This window comes from Peromyscus leucopus, chromosome 3 (genome assembly GCF_004664715.2).
Source record: "Peromyscus leucopus breed LL Stock chromosome 3, UCI_PerLeu_2.1, whole genome shotgun sequence".
Lineage (NCBI taxonomy): Eukaryota > Metazoa > Chordata > Mammalia > Rodentia > Cricetidae > Peromyscus > Peromyscus leucopus.
The window spans coordinates 4,484,947-4,511,100 of record NC_051065.1 but is presented as its reverse complement, the minus strand read 5'-3'; the positions used below and the strand labels follow the sequence as shown (position 1 = coordinate 4,511,100).

Below are 26,154 nucleotides of genomic sequence, written 5' to 3'. Positions count from 1 at the left end.
CACCTGGCCACCCTGAAGGCCTGTGGAAGAAGAAAGATACCATTAAAATTTACATGACTGACGATTTCACTCTTTATTTACCCAGCTTCATTCATATGAGTTCAATGCTTTAAATGATCTTAGTTGAGGATCACATCCCCAGTCCATGATTTAAAGGTACACAGTAAAAACACTTCTACGTAGAGCTCAGGGAGACACTCAGCTCTCGACTAGAGAGCTTTAGGCAGTACAACAAACATACCCCATAGAAAGACTGAGTGGAAAGCCGGGCGGTGGTGGTGCACGCCTTTAATCCCAGCACTCGGGAGGCAGAGCCAGGCGGATCTCTGTGAGTTCGAGGCCAGCCTGGGCTACCAAGTGAGTCCCAGGAAAGGCACAAAGCTACACAGAGAAACCCTGTCTGGGGGGGGGGGAACCAAAAAACAAACAAACAAAAAAAACAGTGAAATCTGGTGTTTCATGCCAACGAAGGAGATTCTTTGTGTTGGTATATTTATCATTCTACATGTAAGTGAAATATGACTTCAGGAAAAATAAAAATATAGGGAAGGTAAAAGTGATACTTCAGTTTAGATGGCAGCTTAATCTTTGGACAAGTGGTATTTGTATATGTAAATGAACAATTAGAGAATATGGCCACCAATTTCTACTTCATCTCTGTATGTTAATTTAAAAATGTATCTAAATTCGTGTTTCTTAAAATTGCTGATTAATTTTACTACCATCCACATATCCATTTATTCATTCATTTTCAAACACCATGTGTTCAGTTCTACAGCCACCATAGTTTGAGGGGCCCCCTACACCTGGAATGTTTGACCTTAGAGTATTTGGAATTTGGACTTGAGCTCATTATAAGTAATGAGTTATCTGAAGAGTGAGATCCCTGTCTCAATACCAATTTCACATACACTTATACCCAGAACATGCAGGTAAGTATTCTTATTGTCCATGGATTTTAACTGCAACTTGTCAAATAAAGTCAGATGTAGAATTTTCTAGCTTTGGCATCATATGAGTATTCAAAGAATGTTTCAGATTTTGAATTTCAGATTTATCGTTATATATAGTATTATATATATATGTAGTATTATATATATATGTATATATATATAATGTTCAAATTACTTTAACATACATGGAGAGACAGAAATATAAGAAAGTGTTTTGTAGAGAAAATTAGAATGTAATATATATGTTGGAGTGGTGGTGCCTACCTCCCAGTTAAAGGGATGTAGATTGCTGTGAATTTGAGGCCAGGCTGATCTACATAGTGAGTTTCAAGCTAGCCAGGGTTACACAGACTCTGTCTCAAAATTTATCTGTCTGTCTATCTATCTATCTATCATCTATCATTTAATTGCCATTTCATTACTTATTTTTTTTTTGTGATTTTGCTTCCCAGTGAATTTTCTGCATGTATTTCTCTATCTCATATAATTTTTCTATCAGCAAAATTTAAATATTTTATTATTGTATAAAAATAATAGAGAAGCAGATGATGGTAAAAGACATAATTTGAACCTTAAAGTCTTGTCCAGTTACATGAGTTTCAAATTAACCTTCCATTCATCAAGGGGAGTTTTAAATGGAGAACAAACATAGCTGATCACAAAACTGCAGACATCCGCACATGACTGGAAAAGTGGTTCACTTATCCTTACCTGGGTGGGGGTCTGTGTAATCCACAGTGTATCCTTCAAGTTGCATTAATTCCTGTGGCTCAGACTTTTTTTCTCTATAGCTGCACATAGCAAAGGTGTACTGGCTAACCTGCTCGGTGAAAGAGAAGAGGGAGAGGGAGAAAACAGTGGTTTGCAGTTACAAAAAGAAAAATAATAACCAAATTTAACTTTTAGTTTTTCTTTACCAAGACTTTCCTCCAAGCAAAAACATGTAATTTGCATGTCAATTATTCTATTTTTAGCATTCCTCAAAACTCAGCTTTGAGACTGAAGTGCCTTTCATAGGTCTGCTGGTAGTGAGGGCTCATATGATGAGCATGGTGACCTAGTGTTCCCCTGCTGTGTAGATTTTTGTAGGAGACGAAAAGCCAACCAAACAAACGCAGTACATAATCATTCTTTCTGTATATTCACAAACTGTCCCCAATTAAGCACGAACGACAAGCAGATCTCTAGTTTTCCAGTTATGTAGGAGCTTTACATTATACCTGTATTAGTTAGAGAACTCTCAAGTATTATTTTGTTTTTGTTTTAACTTAAGCTGGTTTTGATTACAGCAGACGGATTGCTTTATTCCTTATCCACTACCATTTCCAGAGTTCATCCTCATCTTTATTTCCACCTCGTTTTGGTGCTATTAGTATTTTGGCATTTAGTAACAGGACACTTTACTGTTAAAAAATATGTAACCATATACATTAAATATTAATTTATATTTTATTAATATTACATTTCTGTAATATTAATGTACTTCCTCTTTATTAGTTTTCTTGCTGTTAACTGCTTCTTGAATCTCATTTTGTCATTCAATTTTCCTCTTTCTCTGTGGCTGTTCTTAAGTGTTCTCTCCATCTTTGGGGATGTCACGATGGTTGGCAGGTAAATGTGCTTGCTGCCAAGCCTAACACGACTTGAGGTGGATCCCTGGGACCCACATGGTGGCAGAGAACAGAGTCCAGCAGGCTGTCCTTTATTTCCACACAGACTCAGTGGTACCCACACACATACATATACACAACTAAATAAACAATCTAATGAAAAGTTGTCTTCCTCTCAACTTACTAGAGTTTCATTGTAAAATCTTTTGGAGTGATATGCATATCCTAGCTAGGATGCTGAGTGCCTTCTCTTGGATAATTTCTGGCAATATTAATTTTAGAATCCTATCTATCATTATTTCAAACATTTTTTGTTCCATTTTTGTTCTATTTTCATTCCTTTCAATTTTATAAAAATTATCCTAAAACTTACATACATATCCTTTAAGCAATTATATATCTCATTTTTTCTCCATCTGTCCATTTTGGGTTGTTGTTAATTTTTTTTAGAGTTTAACATTCTATAAATAGTTGTGCTTGTGATTTTTATTGTATTTTATTTTAATTTTATTATAGATTCCTCCAATTTACTGTTTAACCTTCTCTTATGTAAGATTCTAATCTCAGGGTCTGTATTTTTAAACTATTTAAGTTCCACCTTTGGAAAATGCCTGATTTAAATCTCCTGTTTAGTTTTCACAGTGTGACATTCTGTTCTTATGTTGTGGATTTTTTTATTAAATTTCTGGGCCTGTTGAGAAATAAAAACAGCTTAAATGTGACTGTTCTACAGTTTATGTATGACATAGTTTTATAGCTGAAGTTGTTAAGGATGAAAACAATCAATTTAGTTTCATCATGTTAGATCATAGTTATTATTATTCAACATAGCTTTCTCTGTGGACAGTCTATGAAGCCTAAGTAAAGAACTTCTATTTCCATGTTCTTTAATACCAGATGGCCCAGGGTTATCACTAGGCCAGAACATTTTATGTATTTTTCTCATTTATTTTTATTTTTAGTCGTGTGTGTGTGTGTGTGTGTGTGTGTGTGTGTGTGTGTTATGTACACATGTGTGCAGGTGCCCCTGGAAGCCAGAAGAATGTCAAGAGCCTCCCATGCAGCTGGAGTTATAGGTGGTTGTGAACTACCTGACTTGGGTGCTGGGAGCTGGAAACTTGGGCCCTCTGCAGTGCAATATGAGCTTTTAAAACTCAACTTCACAACCACTATGCTTCTTAACTTTGATATTACACTTATATTTAATAAAACAAAGATAATGAATACAAGCTAATAGGAATTTTGAAGGCTAATTTTTGTACACATTTAGACATTAAGCACAAACTCAAGTTTATAAGCCTGGGGGCAGATTATTTTCTTGGTCCATCATTTCACTGGATTTTTTAAAATTTATTTGAGATCTGTATCTTAAATTCCTTCTTTGCATATATCTCAATTATGACTTCCTCTGATTGGACAATAAATATCCAGCATACCAGCTTAATCCCACATCCCAGCTGCCACTGCAGCCATAGTCCTAATTCACACAGAGGCTTAAACATTTTGTTTTCTGATCTTTGGTCCTTTTTCTTGTAATTCAGCTCAGCATATAAGAAGATGTGTTATATATACGATCCAGCACTTCCAGGTGTTAGACAAGAAAATATTTACCTCCTATAACTGCAGACTGAACCCAGGGTCTTCAATATGTTGGGCACACATTCTACTACCAGGTTGCATCCCTAACCCTCATTTTTATGACAAAGATCTACCTTTGTAGCACAGCCTGGTAGTAAATTTAATAATCCTCTTGCCTCAGCCTCCCCAGTGATTCAATTATAGGAATGTGCCACCATAGTCATCTCAAAAAAAGAACCGTTAGTATTATCTTACAACTGGACCACACTACCAATTTAAATACCTTAGCCTGGTCTTTAATTTTTTCCCAATGGACTTGCTGAATAAGACATCTAACTTTTGTCTTTGAGACATTACTCAAGAGACATCAAATGCCAATTTCACATTCCAGAAATAAAAACAACTACAATGATGGGTCAAGTATATAAAATAAAGCAAAATATGTCCAATTTGTCTTAAGAATGAGTAAACTGTAATTAGATATTAAGGGATTTGGCAAAGCAATGCTCTAACAATAAATTAGTAACGGAACAAAAGATTATTTTGAGCATATAATTAATAAGCCTCATATCTCCAGCTCTTATTTGGGAGACTTTAAAACCATAATAAGAGTAGTTCCCTGGCACATCACTGCCATAATAATCCGAAACCTGCTGGGAGAGAGATGAAGAACACGGGAGGGTCTGACTTCTCTACACAGCCTGCAAATACCTCCAGCAGTTACTAACTGGACTACACAGCTATCACTGGGTGAAGTACTCTAGACACACTATTCATCTTGCCCGCCTCAGTCACTTCTTCACCCGAACTCCCATGTAGGAGAACATTACCTTCATCTTTAGAAACTTGTCTTTCTATTTCTCAGTCTAAACCCCTTACATTATTTCCCAAGATCTTTAACACTGGTCCCCATCGCTTTTCTAATGGCATCGCCTTGACTTCTGTTTTCTTCTCTATGACTCAACTCCTCCAGACTGTGCATAATCCAACTTCGAAAGTGTGCAGCATGAAATCTCTGCCTATGTCTACATGGAATTTATTTTGTTTAAATTCAAGAAATGTTCTCTTCTACCATCTTTGAAAGTGTAATACTTTTGAAAGTGTAAACTACATTTTTAAAAACAAGTAGTTCTCCAGACCATATGACATGTCCTCTCAAGTGCATTCATTCCCTTCTACTTGTCAGATCTGACATTTGATTTTAAACTCTAAATACTCTGTTTAAGATGTTTGGGAAGTAGTCATCATAAGGTGATGTACCTTCTTTCATCCAAGTAGTAAAACTTGAGTGCATTTAATTGGAGCCAGGGAAGTATGAGGTATTAAAATTTACTTTTGAGAATCACATCTATGAGTACTGTATTCACATTCTCACCTCCCTGACCTCCCTCTAACTTCTTCCATGATCCCCTAAGTCCTTCTTGAATTCATAGCCTCTTATCCTTCAATTATTATTACTGTTTCATACCCTCTCACAATGTATAAATACACCCTGCTGAGTTCACTTAGCATTGTACATATGTGTTTAGGGCTGACGTTTTGTGATTGGCTAACCAATCAGGAGGCTTGTCCCTGGAGGAGACTAACTTTCCTTCTCAGTAACCACTAATTGCTATAGCTGTTCATCTAGGGGTAGAATCTTTGGAGAATTCCCCTACCCACACTGGCATGTCAATTGGTGGTGTTGTTTTTTAGGTCTTGGTTAGGTAAGTTCTTCATTTGAGTTGTATCCACTTCCATCAGCAAGCAGTCAAAACACTAGCACTATGAAGATTCAGGAAACAAACTTGAAGAATAAAATCCAAACTTGGAAAGTAGCTAGTTAAGGTGTATCACTCACACAACAAAAGAAATGTGTTTGTGTGACTCATTTTATATCTGTATGTGTGCCTGACTGTATGTTATGTATACCACATATATGCAGTATCTGAAGAGGCCAGAAGAGGGCACTGGATCCCTGGAACTGGAATTCCAGGTGGCTGTGAGACACCAGCTATGGGTGCTACAAACAGAACCTAATTCCTCTGTAAGAGTAGTAAGAGCTCTTAACTGCCAAGCTTTCTCTTCAGCCCTGAAAAAGATATTTTTAAATTCTTAAAGATATAGGTATCCTGTGAGAAATAAACCATTTCTATATCCTTTACCACGTAGAAAAAAGGAAAAGGCTAAAACGTTGGAAGGCATGTGGGGCGTTTACCCACCACCCCCACAGTTCCCCAGAGTTTTCTTGAGTGTGAGCAGCAGGAAATATTAGATAGAAGGATTTATTGCGGAGAATCTTGCGGAGATAAACAGATAGAAAATAGAGGATAGCCTCGAGAGGGCCTGGAACCTTTTCCAACGGGCCCGGACTGTCTCTGCCCCAGGGTATTTATAGAGACGCCAAGGGGTGGAGCAAAAGACCTCCTCCCCCAGCACAACCAAGTGCAGACCATCTCAGACACCTGCACTCAGGCAGTTGGTCCTAATCATCCTCTATGCGGACCTGCTGGGGAAAGCCACTAGGAACCTGAGAACGGGCTCCCACAAAAGCAGTGTAAAGTAAAAACAGGTTAGAAAAATATTTTTGGAATTTAATGAACTCCAATATATACAAAAATATATTTTATTGAGTCTGACATGTATATTCTCTTGTAGTACGACTGGGGCTATTCGCATTACAGGTTTATTTTTATAACAGGGCTATCTTAACATTCTGCTGATCCATTAATCAGCAAAAATCGACCAAATGAATAAAAGGTTATTTTAGCATTGAAGACAACACATTTTGATTATGTAGTAAGGGTTTGAAGAGAATACATTTGCAACTCAGACACCAGGATATTCAGAGGATTTGTAGCCCACAAAACAAAGAAGAGTTAAACTGAGAGCTAAGCTTTATTGTAAAATTATACAATTATTCTCTAAAAACAAGCCGTATACCTATAATCCCAACCCCTGTGAGGGTGAGGTAGGAGAATTTTAAGTTCCAGGCCAATTTGAACAAAATAGTAAGACCTCTTCTCAACAAGTCATGACAAGCAAAATCAAACTTGGAATCTGCTGTAACACAGTAGTTTCAAGAAATAAGGTGTCTGGGCCCTTGAGATTTTGAGATTGTGATTTCAACTCTAGTAAATGGAGAGTGGAATCTGCCTTTTCAAGGTTTCCCAGGTGACAATGCTCATATTGAATCTAGGAAATGCCTCCTCACTCCAGATTGGTGTCCCTTCTATGACATCACATTATGTTATAATTCTCATTCTGATACTTTAAACAACCACATTCTCTAATTAGAAGTCTAATTTATCTAAATGTTTGGCAAAGTCATTATGTAAGACAGCCCTGAATTACTATCAAAGACTACCAAGGGTATTGGAGAGAAAAGTGAATTAAGTAATAAGTCAAGGTTACTCATCTCTTGATTATTCATTTCTTCTCAAGTATACGTGTAATCCCGACACTCGGGAGGCAGAGATCATAGACAGTCTGAGCTACAGAATGAGGTCTTGTCTTGAAACCAAATTAAACCAACCAACCACGACCACCATCACCAAAAAAAAAAAAAAAAGTCCCTCACCCAACAGAAAAGACAGTGAAGTAACGTGGGTGGTGAATTCTTCAGTGGAAAACAAAGCAGAGTAAGAAAAGGTAGAGGGCTGGATGCTGTGCGCACTCTGGGATTGCTGGTTCTCCTCAGCCTTCTGCCTCCTTCTACTTTTCTGCCCCTCTCTCTGTCTTTCCCCACATCTCATTGGCTGATTCTTGCCACATCATTATGGGTAAAGCAGGAGCACATGATTTTGGTGTTGAGGATGGTAACTAAATGCCCTTATTAATGAATAATAAACTGACAGACACATGACAAAGTGGCCATGCATCTAAGTGTAGTTTTAAATACTATGTTGCTCTATTTGGGGTGAAATTATTCCAGAAAATTGTACTATAAATTTTAAGATATTGTCTTATTGCAAACCAAAACACCGTTTTTCCAAAGAATTTTTACAAATATTATTTATATGTTCACATCTTTATCTGATAAGGTATCCAGATTTGATATATACAAACCACCAAAAGTGTGAAAATTTTATGTCATTTAAGAACTGGACCTTAAAAAAAAAAAAACAAACCCAGCTAGACCTTAAAACTAGACAGAAGGTATCCAATGAAAAACACAATGATGTTGTTTATTCTTTATGTAAATTGGAAAATAGGTCCAGGTCCTGTTTAACATTTATGTTAAGTATTTTATTTTTAGTTGGATTCAAATAACAAATCACTCTTTAACAGCAGGACATACAAAGTCTCAAGTACCAGTTAAAGAATCTTTAAAGACAACTAAAGGGAAAAACACAAAGTTCCAGCTTTAGACGAATGAGAACAGGGCCATAAAAGGATGAAATATTAAAAGGCTTGCTTCATTCCATATTTTACCTAAACATCTCAAAAACTGCCCAACAGATCCAGAATCCCTTCCAGTACCTGGGCCCATGGGTACAACAAAGAGTACAGATGGGCGAGTAACAGAACACCAACGGTGAGCGGAGCCGTCACGAACAGTGGGGAAACCTGACCCATGAAACAACGGAGAGCCTGCAATTAGGCTTTGGGAAATATCGGCTCTAGAAGTAATGCATTACTCATACTAGACTCCCGAGTCACAAGTTACTTATTTGATTCAATAATATGATGCATGTTTCACAATCCATTTGCTTACTCTAGAATTCCAAGAGCTCTGACTTTACCTGTTTCTTTTACAAGGTTATGCTACATCACATGCATAAAGCTAATTCAACAAGCAATCATTAGTGCACATTCAGGTGGTAACAACTTGGGTGCTACTATTTACTAACCAGGGCCCAGAACAAGGGGGACTCAGGTCATCTACAGAAGCCAGGGGCTGCCCTGCTCCCTCCTCTGTCAGCTGGAGGCAGTCAGACAGACAGCATCTACCTGCTGTGCACTGCAGCAATGAGGCAGGGATTATTCACACAGAAACATGGAGGTCTGACCTACTCTGATCAAGTATTTGTTTTTCTCATAAGCTTCCTGGTGTATTACTGAACAAAGCTTACATAATTTACTATATTAAAATAGAAAAATCCCTTCAAGAGAAGTGCAGCACTCATAAACATTTAATATTCTTTACTCAGTCCACTTGTAATAACTCCAAACAGAACAGATTTGTTGGGAATTGGGGGAGGTAGACAGACTTTAATCTGAGGACAGCGCTAAGTCTGGCTTCAGCCTCATTACTTTCCACAGGGCACTTTAACTGATGCTGTGGTCCCACATGGTATCCATATCTAGGATAGGAAACCTCCTATTTTGTTCTTAATTGCCAACCTGCTAGCCACCTGCCCATATGCACACATGTAGGTGCTAACTATGAGATTTGAGAGACCACAGCATTCAGGTTTATATGTGTATTACTACTGCGGGGATCGTGTTAACAGCTGGCAGCTTAGCAACTACCACCGTCTAATTTCAGTAAAGATTAAGGCTTTTAAAATCCTTAGCTGGAAATGTTCTTGGCAGAGGGCAAAGGTGATGCTGGAGTTATTAAAAAAAAAAAAACTCAGCTTAATTTAATCAAGGAAAATGAACATATATTCAAGATACTGACGAATTTGTATAGAATATATATTATGATCAACTGTCTTGGCCAAATGGCATAGAGAGATCTAACAATCATGTACAAATTCCTTAAAGAAAGGAAGGGCTGCATTGTTACACAAATGCTCAGTGTGATCTGCACATACTCACTTAGCAAATATTTTGTCTAATTCTACCTGTGTTTGATAAAGTGCTAAGTAGATACACTAAAAAGGAGAAACAGATTAAAAGCTATAATGTATCCATAAAATATTTTAACTGGAGATAAATGTTCTGGAAAAATTAAAACAGAGTGCTGTGACAGAGAGTTGGAAGGGATTTTAAAATGAGTAAGCGGAGAAGACACATTTGAATAGTCAACATTTGAAGTGAAAACTAAATTGGAATGTAGGAAAGCACATTATGTCTACAGGGAGGTTTTAGGAGTAGTCAAACCATCTGAGAGAAAGCAGGTGACTTTTTCCAAAGTTGCCCAGGCACAGAAATCCTACAAGACTCATATTTTTACATAACACAGGAAAGGGGTCTAGAGACTTGGAAGATGCCAAGCCTTTGGATCTGCAGCAGTAATGCAGGATTTTAGAACGGTAGATGCTGATTGGTGATAGGAAGTGAAGGGCCAGAAATACATAGGATCTTTGCTAGGTCATGTATATTTATTATTCTAAGTGCCATGGGAATCACGAGAAGGATTTAGGCAGAAGGTCATCTGTTTTTTTTTTTCTAATAAGATTAAATTTATTCATTATCCTAGAGTAAAACTTTTGATTATAAGTATCCAACAGTATAAAAAGTGCAAAACTGATCTGTAGATTTCTAATATAATACGAAGCACAAGACTCCATACAGTACATACTATAGGCAGAGAGTGGAGGGGGAGAAGACTGTGGTTGTGGTCTAGTAGTAAATAAATAAATACAGAGGTACAGATGACCCATCAAAATATATTCTATCACTAATACTGCAGTCAAGATGTAAAAAAAAAAATCCCATGGCAGAGTAACACAGGGAATGGTAACAGCTGGACTCTGTATTACACCAAGGGCTGTGGAGAACCAGCCTACTCATTGAGCAGTCTGTGCATATGGTGGCTTGTACTAGGTAGGTTTTTCCCAAAAGGAAGAGACACACAATGTATCTTAATGTCAGTTATGTGTCAAAGGGTTATTTAGGTTCTATGAAAAATAGGTTATAAAGAAAACAGTAGAAGTGGAAGCAGAAAAAAGCAGGATGCTACTGTTCAAGTCCATGTGCAGATGATGGTGGTTTAAGCTAGTTTGGTAGCAGAGCAGATGGATGTGAATGAATATAAATGGAACACTAGTTTTCATAATTAAGAAGGAATACTTTATGATTGACATGGAAGTAAGGAAAAGAGAGCGATCAAGGACAGTCCATAAGTCTCCAAGATTAAATGCACTGCTAATATTTCAGAGTATATCAGGCAAACTTTTAGGGCCACTTTAACCATTCTGGTAGATACTCTTTGGAAAGTCCTAGCTATCAAATATGTAGTTGTTTTGAAAATAAATTTAAAACTTATATTATTGTCTCCTGATACGTTGATACAAATAAACTCCGGAACAAATGATGAAATTTATGTTTTGAACGACTGAGAAAAAATAAGGGGCAACTTAATATAATGTTTGATGATAAAAACAAAATGACAAACAAGAAAAACAATAGCCAACATTTGGGAGAGCATTTACAATTCATGAGTTCTTTAAACGCTTATAGTCTTATTTAGCTTTATAAGTACTGGCCCCTTAGACATAGAAATTTCTATAGCAGTATTTCTACATATATACAAAAAATATATGAGAATTATATATTTTTATATATGAGAATTATTTATTTTTACTTTATCATTGTTTGTAGACAAAAACAAATTTTTAAGCAAGACAAATGAAGGTACAGATTATGTTCTGGATGTAATCTTTCACTTACAATAATAAAGTAGATAGATTTTTTTACCTGTTGACATGGTGATTGCTCCGTTTTAAAAAGAGAACAAAGGAACACACACACACACACACACACACACACACACACACACAAATCAATGATTGATTCCATTAGGAATGATGTGTGTTTGTCTATGTATGTTTAGGACATTCTATCCGCAATAGTTACTTGACTATTCTTGTGCAGGAGACTGGAGTAGGTGTTACCTAGGAATTTTGATAGGGTCTTGATAAAGATTTCTTTTACCATTTACTAAAAAATGAAACCTATATACAAATATTAAAGAATAACAACAACAAAAAGCTGAGTTGGATTGCAACTTACTGCAAAAACACCCACTGCTGCTAGCTTCCCGGCTCAAAAGGCCACACTCCTCCTCGCTCCACCTCTTCTCCCTGGCCTTGTCCTGTCCATCCCCAATGTAAACCCCACCTCTTGGACTAAAGAACTCTTTTCAGTTGGATACTGAACCAGTGACAGAATTCCCGCAACTTTTCCCCCTTTCTGTCTAATTAAGAAGGAAAGGTTTTAACTCTAACATAGTAAAACCATATACAATAAGAAATATTATCAAGTATTGTCCAAATAGAAACGTAATAACCTTAACAAAAATGAAACTACATACAACAAGAACAATTATCAAGTAAGAAATACAGTCTCAATGTCCAGTCCATAAGTAATTGGCAAATTTATAGAGATTACTCCATTAGCTATCCTCTCCTGAAGAGTCCAAAGTCTCTACCTAACATTCGTTTTGACCAGGTTTGGGAGAATCATATCTCTGTCTAGTCTTCAACCCCACCAAAGACCTGAGAAGGAAATACTATTACCTGAGTAAGCAGGAAATGCATAGCAAGCAACTTCCAAAAATACGAGAAATGACAGAAACAGCTGGCTGCCTAGACAGTCACCCAAGGTTCCTCTGTAACTTTGGGGCATCCATCTTTGGCCTACAGGCCTAGAATATCTGACAGACTTTTTTTAGAAGCAGGAAATTTTGAAGGGCTGTTCTACTCTGTTTTGGAAAAGTTCAGCAGTCATTTTTTCTTTGTGTCCTGCTTGTCCAGTTTGGACAGCATACTGTCAGCTGTCTAGGCAAGGGCAGTTTCTTGCACAAATGGCTATCTTTTGCCACAAAGAAAGCAAACTCAGTTTCTTCAATGGCCATCATCCTTTTTTGAAGTAGATCCATGCCACCAGATGTGTCTCATGTAAAAAAAAGACTAAGTTATTAAAACATTTTAAATACTATATTCTATAGTTTAAAAGTAGATTTAATAATCTACCCTTTTATCCTATCATTTTTATCCCCCCCTTTTTCAGAACAAGATCCTTTTTTTCTGACCATACCCAATAACAACTTGTATCCAAACCCCCAACACAATGACAAATATCCATAATCTAGTGTAAAACCAAAAACAACCCACCCCATCTCTTGAGAATGTGGATGTGATGTTATTAAAATTACTTCCTTCTGTCTGAGTGGTGATGGCATCTCTAGGGGACCCTGAAAAAAAAAACAAAACAATGGACAAGTCCTAGGAAGGCTAGCTGTATCATTTGTTGCCAGTCTCTGAGTAATGGGAAAGTGTAGGGCTTGTCTGAAATCCTGGCTGGAGTAGTGCATGAGGGTGCATCATCTCAGCTAGCCACCTTGGAATTGTCCTAAGCAGTTTGTAGTCCAAAGTTGAATTTTGGGTGGTGTTTATTAGTGTACTGGCATTACCACAAGCCAGGTAGAATTGTTGTTGTGGGGCTCCATCATCCTTTGGGAGACTACAGAGGTTGCTGTTAGGAATGTTTTTTTGTACTCTGCAGAGAACTTAAACATATTAAATGTCATAGGTTGTAAATCTTGGGGAGGTTAAAAGTCTATGATCTATTAAATACATCTAGGATACACAGGCTAGGTAACATTTCACCCCTTCTGGGGTCTTTGAGGGAGTTAAAGACTAAGTAATCAGACTTAAAGTTTTCCTTAGTTATGATAAAAGGTGAAGATAAGATAGATAATAGAATATTTTCTCTAATTTTGCCAAATATAAATGGATTTGATATTGTAACTGCAATTCTTACTTAATAACTATTTTGGTTGTATATAATTTTACTATGTTAAAGTTAAAACTTTCCCTTTTAATTAGGCAAATAGGGGGAAATGATATGAAATAATTCTTTTGTACATTGTGAAGAATTGTCACTTTAATAAAAAGCTGACTGGCCAGTAGCTAGACAGCCAGACACAGAGAAGGCTGGGGAGGAGGGCAGAGTAAGAGGAGTCACCAGCAAGACATGGAGAGAAAACAGGAGGTACAAGATGAAAGAGAGGTAACTCCATGTGGCAGAACGTAGATGAATAGAAATGGGATAATTTAAGTTGTAAAAGCTAGTTAATAATAAGCCTGAGACATTGACTGAGCATTTAAAATTAATGTAAGACTCTGTGTCGGTTATTTGGGAACTGATGGGTGGAGAGGACAGGAAAACTCTGCCTACGGGGTCTTTCATTTTCTACCACAAAAACCATGTGTTTGTATACTAAGCATGTCCAAGTAAGTCAGCCACAGAGCCACCATACTGATCTCTGTGGACGTGACAGCTATGCCTGTAACACTTCAAACTGTCTTGTTGTATAAGCAAACAAATCTACTCCAAACTAAAACCCTTCCTGCTGCAACTACCTTCATGTTCGGTATAAACTAGTGCCATCTCAAACACCTGTGAGGAGTTAGCTTCAGTAGGTCCTCCAAATATGCTGAGTCCTTCAGAAATCATCGGGCAAAGAGAGCCACTTCTTTAGGCTTAAATAGAAGCCCGACAACATCTCCCTGAGAAGCGGTGCTTCTCATGTGCTTGCCGCATGTCCTGCTCACTGCCTGTTTACATCCTGTGCCAACTCAGCTGATATGTAATTAACATGATGTCTTGAGAGCCTGCTGTTGTTTGCAGCAACTTCAAGTCATGATTCTGACACTTCGACGACAAGCAGTGAACACTTGATCCAGGGCCAACACAACACAGACGTCTACTTCAGTTTCCAGGGATGTCACACAGTCAGTCGTTTTCCGAATCCCAGGGCTCTTCAGGCTACCAGTCCTGGGTTACGTCTTTAATGTGGCAACACTGCTTTGCACCTTATGGCACTAAAGATCCCTAGTGATTTTGAAGATGCCTGTTTATCTTCAGAAGAACTGTGGTTATATGCATTAATTTAATAATAGCCATATGGAACAGGAAATATGAGCTTCGCCTCCACTGTCTAACGGAGCAGGATTTGGTTGACTCCATCTCACACTAGACTAATCCTGAGACTATTACACAATGCCCCTGTACACACTTTATCTTATCTGTTCTGTGAGGGAAAGAGTAACACCTCCTCTGGCAGGCTTATTCTGAACAGTAAATAAAATCATGCATTAAAACTGCATTAGGCAAATGTGTGCCACAGGGTAATCACTTAATAGCAATCAGACTAAATAAATAAAAGATGTGTTAATACTTAGGTGCCTCAGGAAAATTTGGATTTTATCACAGAAATGTACAGTATTTGGTATATACAGCTATTTGAATAGATGTTAGAAAATTGTAAGAGAAATAATTCCACTTAGTTAAATAAAAAATTGCTTCAAATCAATGACAAAATATATCTTGAAGCTGATTACCTGAAGAAAAATTGTGTCAAAGATATCCAATTTTTATTGTAATATGAGTTACAATATGACATCCGAAGTAGTTTATACCAGTTATACTTTCCTAAATCTAATAAATACTAAAACATTGGGAAAACATAAAAAATATATAACAAAGTTTGGTCTGGGTAAGATTTCAAATATATTCTTTGTAATTGTTCTTTTAATTTATCTTGAGCAAAAACTTACCTTCATTTTTAAAATACAGTCTTTAAAATATATTTATTCATGTAAATATACCAGGGTTAGGATATAAACCTAAGCAGGAAGCTAAACAACTATTCAACATTAACAGATAATTTTGCTTTCTGATTTTTTTGACTCTAATATAAATTGACATTTTTGTCTCCGATTTTCATGTTTATATGAGTCTTTGGAAAGTCTTTTCACCTCGGTGGCTTCTCAAGTGCTCACTTGGAACAATGACTTTGCAGCTGGCCAAACCCGACTCTCAATCAATTTTTATGAGTACAAATTCTTGGGCTGATGGCTGTGTCTCCAGCTATATCACTCACATAATCCACACTCACACGTGGTGATGAGATTCACATTATCACCAGAGCGCCATTGTGCCGATGGCAGCAGCAGAAACAGCAGGGTATACTGTCCTCCCTATGAAAAACGACTCCTTCACCTTTCAATAATGCAGCCTGCAGGTATGGACCTACAAGCTGTGTGCAGATAGAATGAGAGATGTCTTTAAAAACACTAATAAAAACTACCCAGTTCCTCCCAATGGGTCATTCCCATCGAATCTCCATACATATCCATCTTGATTTTGAAGTGAGAGCATTCAATTTGTCTTCCCATTACATTTGGAATTGGAAGGAAGATTCAATTGTGTTTGAAACTTCAAAAAGTTATCAGAGTACTGGCATATATATTTCAACACATTTAGGCATGGGATTCTCCCTGTGTGTGTTTATATCTATCTATCTATCTATCTATCTATCTATCTATCTATCTATCTATCTATCTATCTATCTATCTACCTACCTACCTATCATCTATCTACCTATCTATCTATCTATCTATCTATCTATCTATCTATCTATCTATCTATCCATCTACCTATCCATCTATCTAGCTACCTGTGATATCTGATATATCACAAGTATAATAAATTCTAACTAATTCAAGTTTGGTAGAATTTTTCCTAAATTTAAATTAAGGAGCTTATGGATTTAACAACTACTTTGATTCAAGTTGGATTTTACCTTTTAAAATAAAACATATTTTACTTATCTTGAAAAGTTAGCTCTACATTTAACATCCCACAAAAACATACCACATTATAATTTTGAAATATTCCAATTCCTTCTTGCGTTTCTAAATTCTCTAATAAGTGATATTCAAAGTATATATACATTTATGTTAAGATTTTTTTATCATGTAACTATTTAGTAGTAAATAAGATAGGCAGCAATGATGATCTTAAACCTTCACAGTATTCAAAGCATTAGGTCAGCATTTGACTTTTCAAAGCCAGTTTCTAGAAGCTTAATTTTCATATTGAACCAATAAATACATTGGAATCTTTTAGACTACTGCCATGTACCAGGTGCTCAGACTAACAAATGCTGTCTGCCCATCCTTGAAAACACACTTTCATGTTTTCCCACACATTTCCATCAGTGAAACTAAGAGCCAGCTTAGTTTGTTCAAAAGTAGTTTATCCCCCAAATCATCTACTGAGATTAAGGGATTGTCTGAGATTCTATGCGAAGTCATGAAACATAACTGAAAAAGAAGCTTTGTTCCCATGCTTCCAAACGACATGGCAATGACAAATCACAGTGATAAACCTGTCCAATTAGGTGCAGAGCAGACATCTGTAAAAGGAATGAAATTAAAATATCCAGAAAGACTTATATTCACATTTATTCATAAGCATATTTAGATTTTTGTGCCACTGTAAAGGCACAACTTGAAAACTGCAGAAGATGTTTAATAAGAACATTTAATAGGAATGGTTTGGGGGCTAGACCATTGAGAACTATGAGTAGAGGGCAACTACCTGTACTTTAGACCAAAAGACTGTGTGTGTGTGTGTGTGTGTGTGTGTGTGTGTGTGTGTGTGTGTGTATGTGTGTGTGTGTATGTGTGTGTGTGTGTGTGTGTGTATGTATGTGTGTGTGTGTGTGTGCTGTGTGTGTGTATGTATGTGTGTGTGTGTGTGTGTGGTGTGTGTGTGGTGTGTGTGTATGTGTGTGTGTGTGTGTGTATGTATGTGTGTGTGTGTATGTGTGGGTATGTGTGTGTGTGTGTATGTATGTGTGTGTGTGTATGTGTGGGTATGTGTGTGTGTGTGTATGTATGTGTGTGTGTGCTGTGTGTGTGTGTGTGTGTGTGTGTGTCCTGTATACACCTGTGAATGCACACATGCATACATTTTATTATTACTCTAAGCCACACAAGAAATGTTTACACTTTAGCCAAGGATAAAATAGACTGGTGATCTGCCCTGTGGATACAACTCCTTTTGACTGAACTTTAACACTTTTCATGAAGACATCATGCTACCATGGAACATCAATAATTTTTCCCAGCAACTGATGGATGATTATGTCTCTAGAAAACAGCACATGAATTTTCTTCCATCATTCTTATTTAGCCCAGTTAAGCTTGCCTAATGTGTGGCAGGAATCAATGAGATTTTACAGGCTATTCTGTGTTAGGATTCCAAGAGTGGTTCTCTTTTCATATATTTCCACTGAGAATGAAATAGTTTGAATTTATCCTGGAATGAAATGACTATTTTGGAAGCTATGCTTTAATGTAACTAGAACTTAATGATTATGTTCTCTGAACAAAGGTTGATGATGATTTTGAAAGGTCAGATGACCACATATACCAATAATCTATATTCAGAACCCAGTCACTTACAGAGCAGACAGTTGGATTTAAAAGGACATTTATGTGAATATATAACATACATATTCATATAAAGTGAGAGAGTCAATGGACCACAGCTCATCTGCACATTAACTAAATGACACAGATTTTCCCCCCAAGGAATTGTCTTAGCATCCTTTAGATCCTTTTAGGAACCCTCGATTGCCAACACAATTTCTAAAATATTAATTTTTTTTGCCTTTTCCACACTGACTTCACAGTGGCACTTTGCAATGACTATTGAATTTGATGCTATAACTGGCTGAACACAGAAGCTGGCAAAGGGAAATTCTGGTACACCAGACAATAAAGCAATGTATAGAATAGAATGATGGTCATTTCACTATAAGCTGCTTGTCTTGTTATTTGATATAAAAGCATTATTTGTGTTGGCATACAATGAATTCAGTACCTCTTTATTTTCAAATGAATTATTTAAAATAATTCTCAACTTTAATTTTGAATGCAGGAATTATTAGAAGTAGATATGACACAAACAAAAAACAGTGTGAGAGTCAGTGTCGAAAAGCAATTACTTAACAGGAAAATGCATGACTGACCTGAACAAGAACAAAGTAACGCTTTTTCCATCTTTTCCAAACCTTCTGTCCAAGGGCATACAGATACCTGGTAAGAAAAACAAAAGAGTATATAACTAACGGTGCAGCGCTCCACAGCAATGGGTCTTCTATAGGTATTTATGAGACCAGCCTGCTAAAGGCAAAGTTTAGTTTATCTGAAGTCGGAGACAACATGCAGCTTCTGTGTTACAAGACGGCTGTGCTGATTCTCGATTCCTGAAAGGGAATTGATTTATGTGGCTTACAATTTGTCAGTCCTTACAACAAATTGAACGAAGTAGGAGTTAGAAAGGATAATCAAAGAACCAGTTGGAATTTTATTTTCACACATGTTTCTTAGGAGATACAGAGGCTATGAGCGAAGGAACTTGTACTGAATTCTTCAGTGCTCAGACGGCTGGAGCTAATGAGTGTGGCCTGAGGAGGAGGTAGATACAGAGCCAAGAATCCAGGGTGAAAGGTCATTGTCCAGCTGGGTGACCTTGCGATATGCCTGCACCAATATCCATTCCCATTTCTTTGTCTATTAGAGGACAACACTGGGTGTCCTGATTTCCACATACCTTGGCAGCTCTGTCATTTTGAGATTTACGTGGCTTATGGAAGCTCTTCTACTGAACATTCTTTTTTTTCACTATGAAACTCAGCTAATAAAAAAAAAGGTGACATAATTTGGTTTAGCACAATTTCAGCTATGGCTTTAATTTTGCATGATGTCTATAATCTGAAATGAAATGATTAGCCTGGTCATGTTTTTGAGTAGAACCCCTTTGTTGTATGTGTTCGTATGTGTATGGAAATGAATGTACATGCTCTTGTGTGTATGTTCATGCGGAATCCAGAGGTCAACCTCAGGGGAGCTATCCCTTTTTGTTTTTTGAGTCAGGGTTTCTCGATGGCCTGGAGATTGCTAAGTAGTCTAGGTGGGCTGGTCAATGATTGATGATCTTCCTGTCTCTGCCTTCTCAATCCTGGGATTAAAATCATGTGAAATTATGCTTAGTTTCTTTATCTGGGTTCCAGCCACTTTACCTACTGAGTTATTTCCCCAGCCCTGAGAATAGAATTTCTGTTCTTACCAGTATAAAGGTTATTCAAATGAACTTAATCTATGTACAGTAATAATGTCACATCTAAGACTTAGAGAACTGACCTCTCACAATTTCATAGCAGAAATTTTAGCTTTTGTTTTATAACCCACTTTATGAAACAAAACAAACTTATCTTTTTTCTTTCTTAAAAAATACTAACATGGGATGCTTGTGAAGGTATTGTAGATGTATGGACATTGACTTCAATACCACTGGGAGTATAACAGGAACTCTTTCTCCTGAGAAATAGCATGACAAGATGAAGAAATGCCTAACTTTTTATTATGGAGTTACTCAGATAATAGAGTCCCACATAATAAAGTATGTCTACAAGGAAACATGGGATACTACGATTTTTATTACTGAAAATTGCTGACAAATGCTCAAAGGTAAGGGATGTATTCACTAAATGCTAATATGGCATATTCATAGAAAGAAATAATATCTTGACACTAAAATTATGACTTTGATAAAGTTAATAAAATATAGAAAACATTTTATTCTATAATGTTATATGAAAGGGTCAGGATTTAACATTATACCTATACTTTATGATTTGGGATTTCTAGGAACAAGGATGAAATAAATATTTTAAAAATTAATAACTGTATTACCCGAGGAGTGAAATTGTGGCACACTTAACTTTCTTTATGTTATGGAATTATGTTAACTTAACCTTCCTATGTTGTCTACAACATCAGAATTAGGAAAAAGAACTAAAGAGCTATTAAAGTTCAAAACTACTGGGATCTTGCATTGGAAGTATCACTCAAATGGCCCAATCAATTATTCATTTGCTGTTAGACACATCAGCTAAGTGTGGTGAGTTCCTCTCTAGCAATCATGATTTCTGTTTTGGTGGATGAAATGTGGATTCATTTAGACCCTGGTGGAGATGTCAGCTCTTTTTGTTCTCACCTGTTCACTGTTTCTTCCCAAGGTCTCCTAAACGCCCTTTCTTTTAGCCCCTAATTTCTCTTCTGTGGTTGTGGTGATAGGTGTTCAGCTGCTCTCTTTCTGTCTTTTCTATATAATTTCCCTCTCCTGAAATGCACATACCCACGTTCCTATTACAGGGTTAACAACAGTGACCCAAGGAGCTTGCTACTGTGGACACGATGGATGCTCTCTATAAAAGGGCACTGGCAGGATGTGTACTTAATAGCAGCTCAGGAGCCACAGAGGGCACTGGGAATAACCTCTGCCCATGACCACAGCCTGCTTCTCAGCTCTCTCAAAGCATCTCACTTTGCAGAGTGCTGGGCAGATGGGTCACACACAAGTGAAAGTGAGTAGAGAGATACATGAACCATCATTACCACATGCAAATTAGTATGAGTGTTCTAACAGTGTAGGTTCTGCGTGAGGAGCACTAGCCAGCGGAACATCATTCAAAATGATGCACCAATGAATTTAGAAGGACAACTCCTAGTTTCTCTGCAAACGGACAGTAGAGGTGTGTGTGTGTGTGTGTGTGTGTGTGTGTGTGTGTGAGAGAGAGAGAGAGAGAGAGAGAGAGAGAGAGAGAGAGAGAGAGAGAGAGAGAGAGAGAGAGAGAGAGAGAATATACACATACAGCATTTGGAGACTAGTGGATGATTTTAGAAGGAGGAAGAATGACAGAAAATTGGGTACTGGAAGCAAGATATTTGGATGTCGGTTCCTGAAGTGTTTCAGCTATTGCACCATGAGAAAGAATTTGTTTGAACATACACATTAAGTGACAATTGTCCAAATACATCCAGAAATGAACTGGCCATAAGAATCTTATGGTCTCTACACATAAACATGAAATAACAGTCAATGAAATGTTACCAAAAAGGAAGTGTTGTAAACACTACACAAAAAACACAAACTCATTGGGGTGGTGGTGGCATACACCTTTAATCTCAGCACTTGGGAGGTGAAGACATGTGGATCTCTGAGTTCGAGGCCAACCTGGTCTACAGAGTGAGTTCCAGGCCAGCCAAGGCTACACAAAGAAACCCTGTTTTGAGAAAAAAATATTAGCCGAATGAAATTTTTATATAAAAATGGAAATGAGTGAAATATATCAAAAAATATATAAATACTGAAAAAGCTATGTTAAAGTTTACCTGTGCCTTGTTTTTTATCACAGCATGTGACTGAGTCTCAAGGACTAGCTGCCTTACTTTTTTTTGTAAGAACAGACTCTCTTCATAAGGAATGTATTGAAAAGGAATGAATGCATGAAGAACAATAATTTACCAATATTGTTTTAAAATGAAAACTTTAAACTCACATAGCAAGAAATGATTTAGGTTGCCATTAAAAGAGATGCTAAAAATAATAATAAAAAATGATCATCTTGTGGCCACTACTACAATCAACTTGTAGAATGACAGGTTCTTTATGCCCATCATGTTGTCCTTTCCTCATATCCTCTGTCTGTGTATGGGTCTATTTTTGACATTATCGTTCATTCTGGTTTCTACAATGTCACTGGGATTATATAGCATACAACAATTTGTGTCTGAGTTCCTTCCTTTAGAAAAATACTTCTGGGGTTCATTTTTCTTATTACGTGTACCGGGAGTCTGTTCCCATTTATTGCTAAGCAGCATACTCCACTGTATGAATGTACTCACAAGTTGGCACACGTGTGTGAGTTATTTCCATACTTTTGCTTATGAAAAATAAAGATGCCATGAACATTTGTGTGTAAGCCTTTAGAGTTTCCATGTTTTTGTTTCTTTTGTTCTAGTGTCTGAAACTAGATTGCTATATCATATTGCAAGTGTTTGTTTAACTGTGTGAGAAATTGCTAGACAGTTTTTTCAAAGTGACTGTGGTGTGCTGCATTGCCACTGGAAGTGAGTGAGAGTGCACCTTGCTTTTGTAATGATAAAAATCACTCTAAAGACTGCTGGCAATGGTTGAGAGGCAGCCGGGACTGACCTACTCTGGTGATGGGATGGCCAAACACCCTAGTAGTTGTGCCAGAAACCCTGTCCAAGGACTGAGGAATCCGGATGCAGACATCCATCGCTAGGCCCCGAGTGGAGTGCCGGGAGTCTAATTAGCGAGAAAGAGGAGGGTTTATATGAGCGAGAATTATTGAAACCAAGGTTAGATAAAGCACAGGGACAAATAGCCAAATGAATGGAAACACATGAACTATGAACCAAAGGCTGAGGGGCCCCCAACTAGATCAGGCCCTCTGAATAGGTGAGACAGTCGATTGGCTTGATCTGTTTGGGAGGCATCTACGCAGTGGTACCAGATCCTGGGCTCATTGCATGAGTTAGCTGTTTGAAACCTGGGACTTATGCAGGGTCGCTTGGCTCAGTTTGGGAGGAGGGGACTGGACCTGCCTGGACTGAGTCTATCAGGTAGATCCCAGTCCTCAGGGGAGGCTTTGCCCTGGAGGAGATGGGAATGGGAGGTGGGCTGGGGTGAAGGGGAGGGGGGCAGGAAGGGGAGAACAAGGGAATCTGTGGTTGTTACGTAGAACTGAATGGTATTGTAAAATAAAATAAAATTTAAAAAAATCACTGCTAAGGAGTACTCTGGGTATGTGGTCATTCTGACTCCATAGCTATTTCTCAATACCTCCGGCTTGAGTATAATGGAGAACTCCTCGAACACTTTCCCTGTTAAATGAGCTCTTCAGTTTTCAAGGCTCTTTTAGTGTTTAAAATTCAGAAGAGTCTATATTCATTACAGATTATTGGGGTTACTGGGAAGGGTTGGAGTATGGAGGAGTGAGTAAAAGCAGCACATGTTATTATTATATAAACACCAGGCAGTCCATTGATCAGAAAATATCTTACAAAAATCAAAACACATTCTCTCTCAATCCATCTGAAGACCTAGTGTGGCTACTGAATCACCAACTTGCCATTTATTCATTTTTTTAAAATGTTCAATGCAAGGTATCACATTACTTCTTTTATGGTATCTATTTCCCAAAAGCTATTTTTTTTTTAAATTTTAGGAAAATAAGAAAATTTATTCTGAAATTATGTTTTATTAGATAATATGTGTTATGTTCTACATATTAATGTTGGGATACTCGTCAATTACTGAAAAAATGAGTTACTCTCTCTAGAGAGGCTGTATCAGATCTATACTAATTTTTAGGGAATTTGTACACAATAAATGACTTCAAATAGTGATAAAAGACAATTACACATTTCTTTAATGATTTAGAAAGTGCCTCAGGACACCTTGGGACCACTACTACAAACACCAATTATAACTGCCTAAAGTTCAACAAAAAGTTTGGCTGATTGTTTTAACTATTTGACACAAAATGGCAGTATTATTAGACACATCCTTGAAAGCTATTTACTTGTTTTTATTTGTGTTTTAAAACAGTAGTATATTTTATAAGTCAAGCTTACATTTCCTCTTGTCATTCAAATTCTGAACAAAGTGGTGTCTCACTGCTCTATGAAACAGGGTTCTACCAAACAAAGATGGGGTACTGTGGGGTTATCCGTAGAACTGTTCCTCATCTTAGATGGGACAGGATTTGCTTAGAGTACTAAGGGTCTGCTGCTGGGTTGTCTCTGATGCTGCAGTCCTTGTAGTATTTTGAAACTTGTCTAGTCATTGCTGGCTTCCTTTTGATTGCATGATCAACTAAATAATAAAGTTGTTCTTAAACACTATGAAAATCAGACCTGCTAAATACTTGTCAAAACGGGAACACACACTTTCATCTTGGTGGCAATTTACAAATGCTGTGTAATAAAGTAGGTGTCACCTAGTATGACACAAGCATTCTCTGATAAGCACTGTAATTTTTTCCCTACTTTGTTTTACAAATGAGAGCAGATGCATTTATTTACTGTGTTGAGGAGGCTTACATTACTCATTTTCAACACCATAGACTTCTGCTTTAAACAAAACATTTAAAAAATCTTAAATTTTATTTTTAACAAAACACAAATAAAAGCAGTTTTCATGGTCATGCTCCATGCTCTACTCCCCTCAGAATATGGCCATAGGATAAAGGATCCCTAGCTAAGAGTTACATTTGATCCAAGAATTATTGAAGAGGGTTCAAAGGAGATACTGTATGGCACATCTTCTTACACACTGCCAGCATATAGCAAACACGCAGCTGTTCCCCATTGAAATGTCTTCAGTGTACCGCAGTACTCATGTAACTAGAGTATCTGGGATTATTTGAAAATAACTGCTCAGATACTATTTAACAGTATTTGCTTTCATCAATACACCCAACTTAAGTGTTAAGAAGTTGCTCTCTTTGAATAAAAAATTATCTGCTTAACTTTAAAATCTTCTCTTCTTACACTGGATTAGGTAACAAAGAAATTAGCAGCCCTGACACAATGCTGGGGCTTAACACAGGAGCATAAAGCCTTGGAGCATTTGGTTTCCTACGTCAGCCCAAACACAGCAAAGCTCTTACAGACCTACTGCCTCAGCCAGGGAGAGTTCTGTTGGAGAGCAAGATTTTTTTCTTCCAAAGAATCACTGTCAAGAGGGAAAACAAAAACAACTAAATTATTCCTGATTCCTGGCCTGTGATATACTTTTGTGTATTCAACAACCCCATGAGGTCATATTGTATCTTCAAGTATCAGGGACATAGAATGCCAGACTCCACAATTTTTTAGTGTCTATTTAAAATATGATGCTAGGGGAAAGTTTTAAAAGAAAAGAAAATGATGATAGTATTTGCCTACTTGATCTTTCTTTCCTCTCTTTTTCCTCTCTCTCTATTGGTCAAACCTCAAGACACAAAAGCTTCTACCCATAAGGTATACACATTATTTTCAGCCTTTTTTTTTTTAAAAAAAAAAAAAACAACAACAATACTTTCACCTGGTCATTAGAGTATCTCATTAAAAAATGCACAGCCTCTTTGTAAGCAACACTGTTTAAAAAAGTCATCTGTTAACAAACCTGATGAAAAGATGAAAGCTATACCTGGGCTACATCTCAAGGTTTTCCTTTAGGAATGAATTAACCTAGGCTTTACAAAATCTCTCAGGATGTTCTAGGACAACAGGAATAAAAACTTCTTTAAACTTATGGGGATCATCAACTGTATGTATTCTAGTATCAAACATGCTACAATAACAGAGGTACATAACATGAAGTTCAGTAGAAAATAAACTTTAAGACAGACAAAGACTGTCATAACTGCTAAGCTTGCTTTTCTTAACATCATGGCCACAAAAGTATTTAAAATGCCGTCCTGT

General features: G+C 37.1%; 1 protein-coding gene across 14 annotated transcripts in view; it reads right to left on the bottom strand.

The window, feature by feature from the left end:
- Cadps2 (calcium dependent secretion activator 2) overlaps positions 1-26,154 on the bottom strand; it is a 552,385-nt gene that overhangs the window by 167,352 nt on the left and 358,879 nt on the right. For all 14 annotated transcript variants that reach the window (XM_037203488.1, XM_037203487.1, XM_037203485.1 and 11 more), the window contains exons 9-11: positions 18,843-18,909; positions 1,665-1,773; positions 1-20 (exon numbers count right to left, since the gene is read on the bottom strand). The exon at positions 1-20 is cut by the window's left edge and continues 181 nt beyond it. In XM_037203488.1, coding sequence (XP_037059383.1) covers positions 1-20; positions 1,665-1,773; positions 18,843-18,909 — 196 coding nt within the window. The remainder of the gene's footprint in view (positions 21-1,664; positions 1,774-18,842; positions 18,910-26,154) is intronic.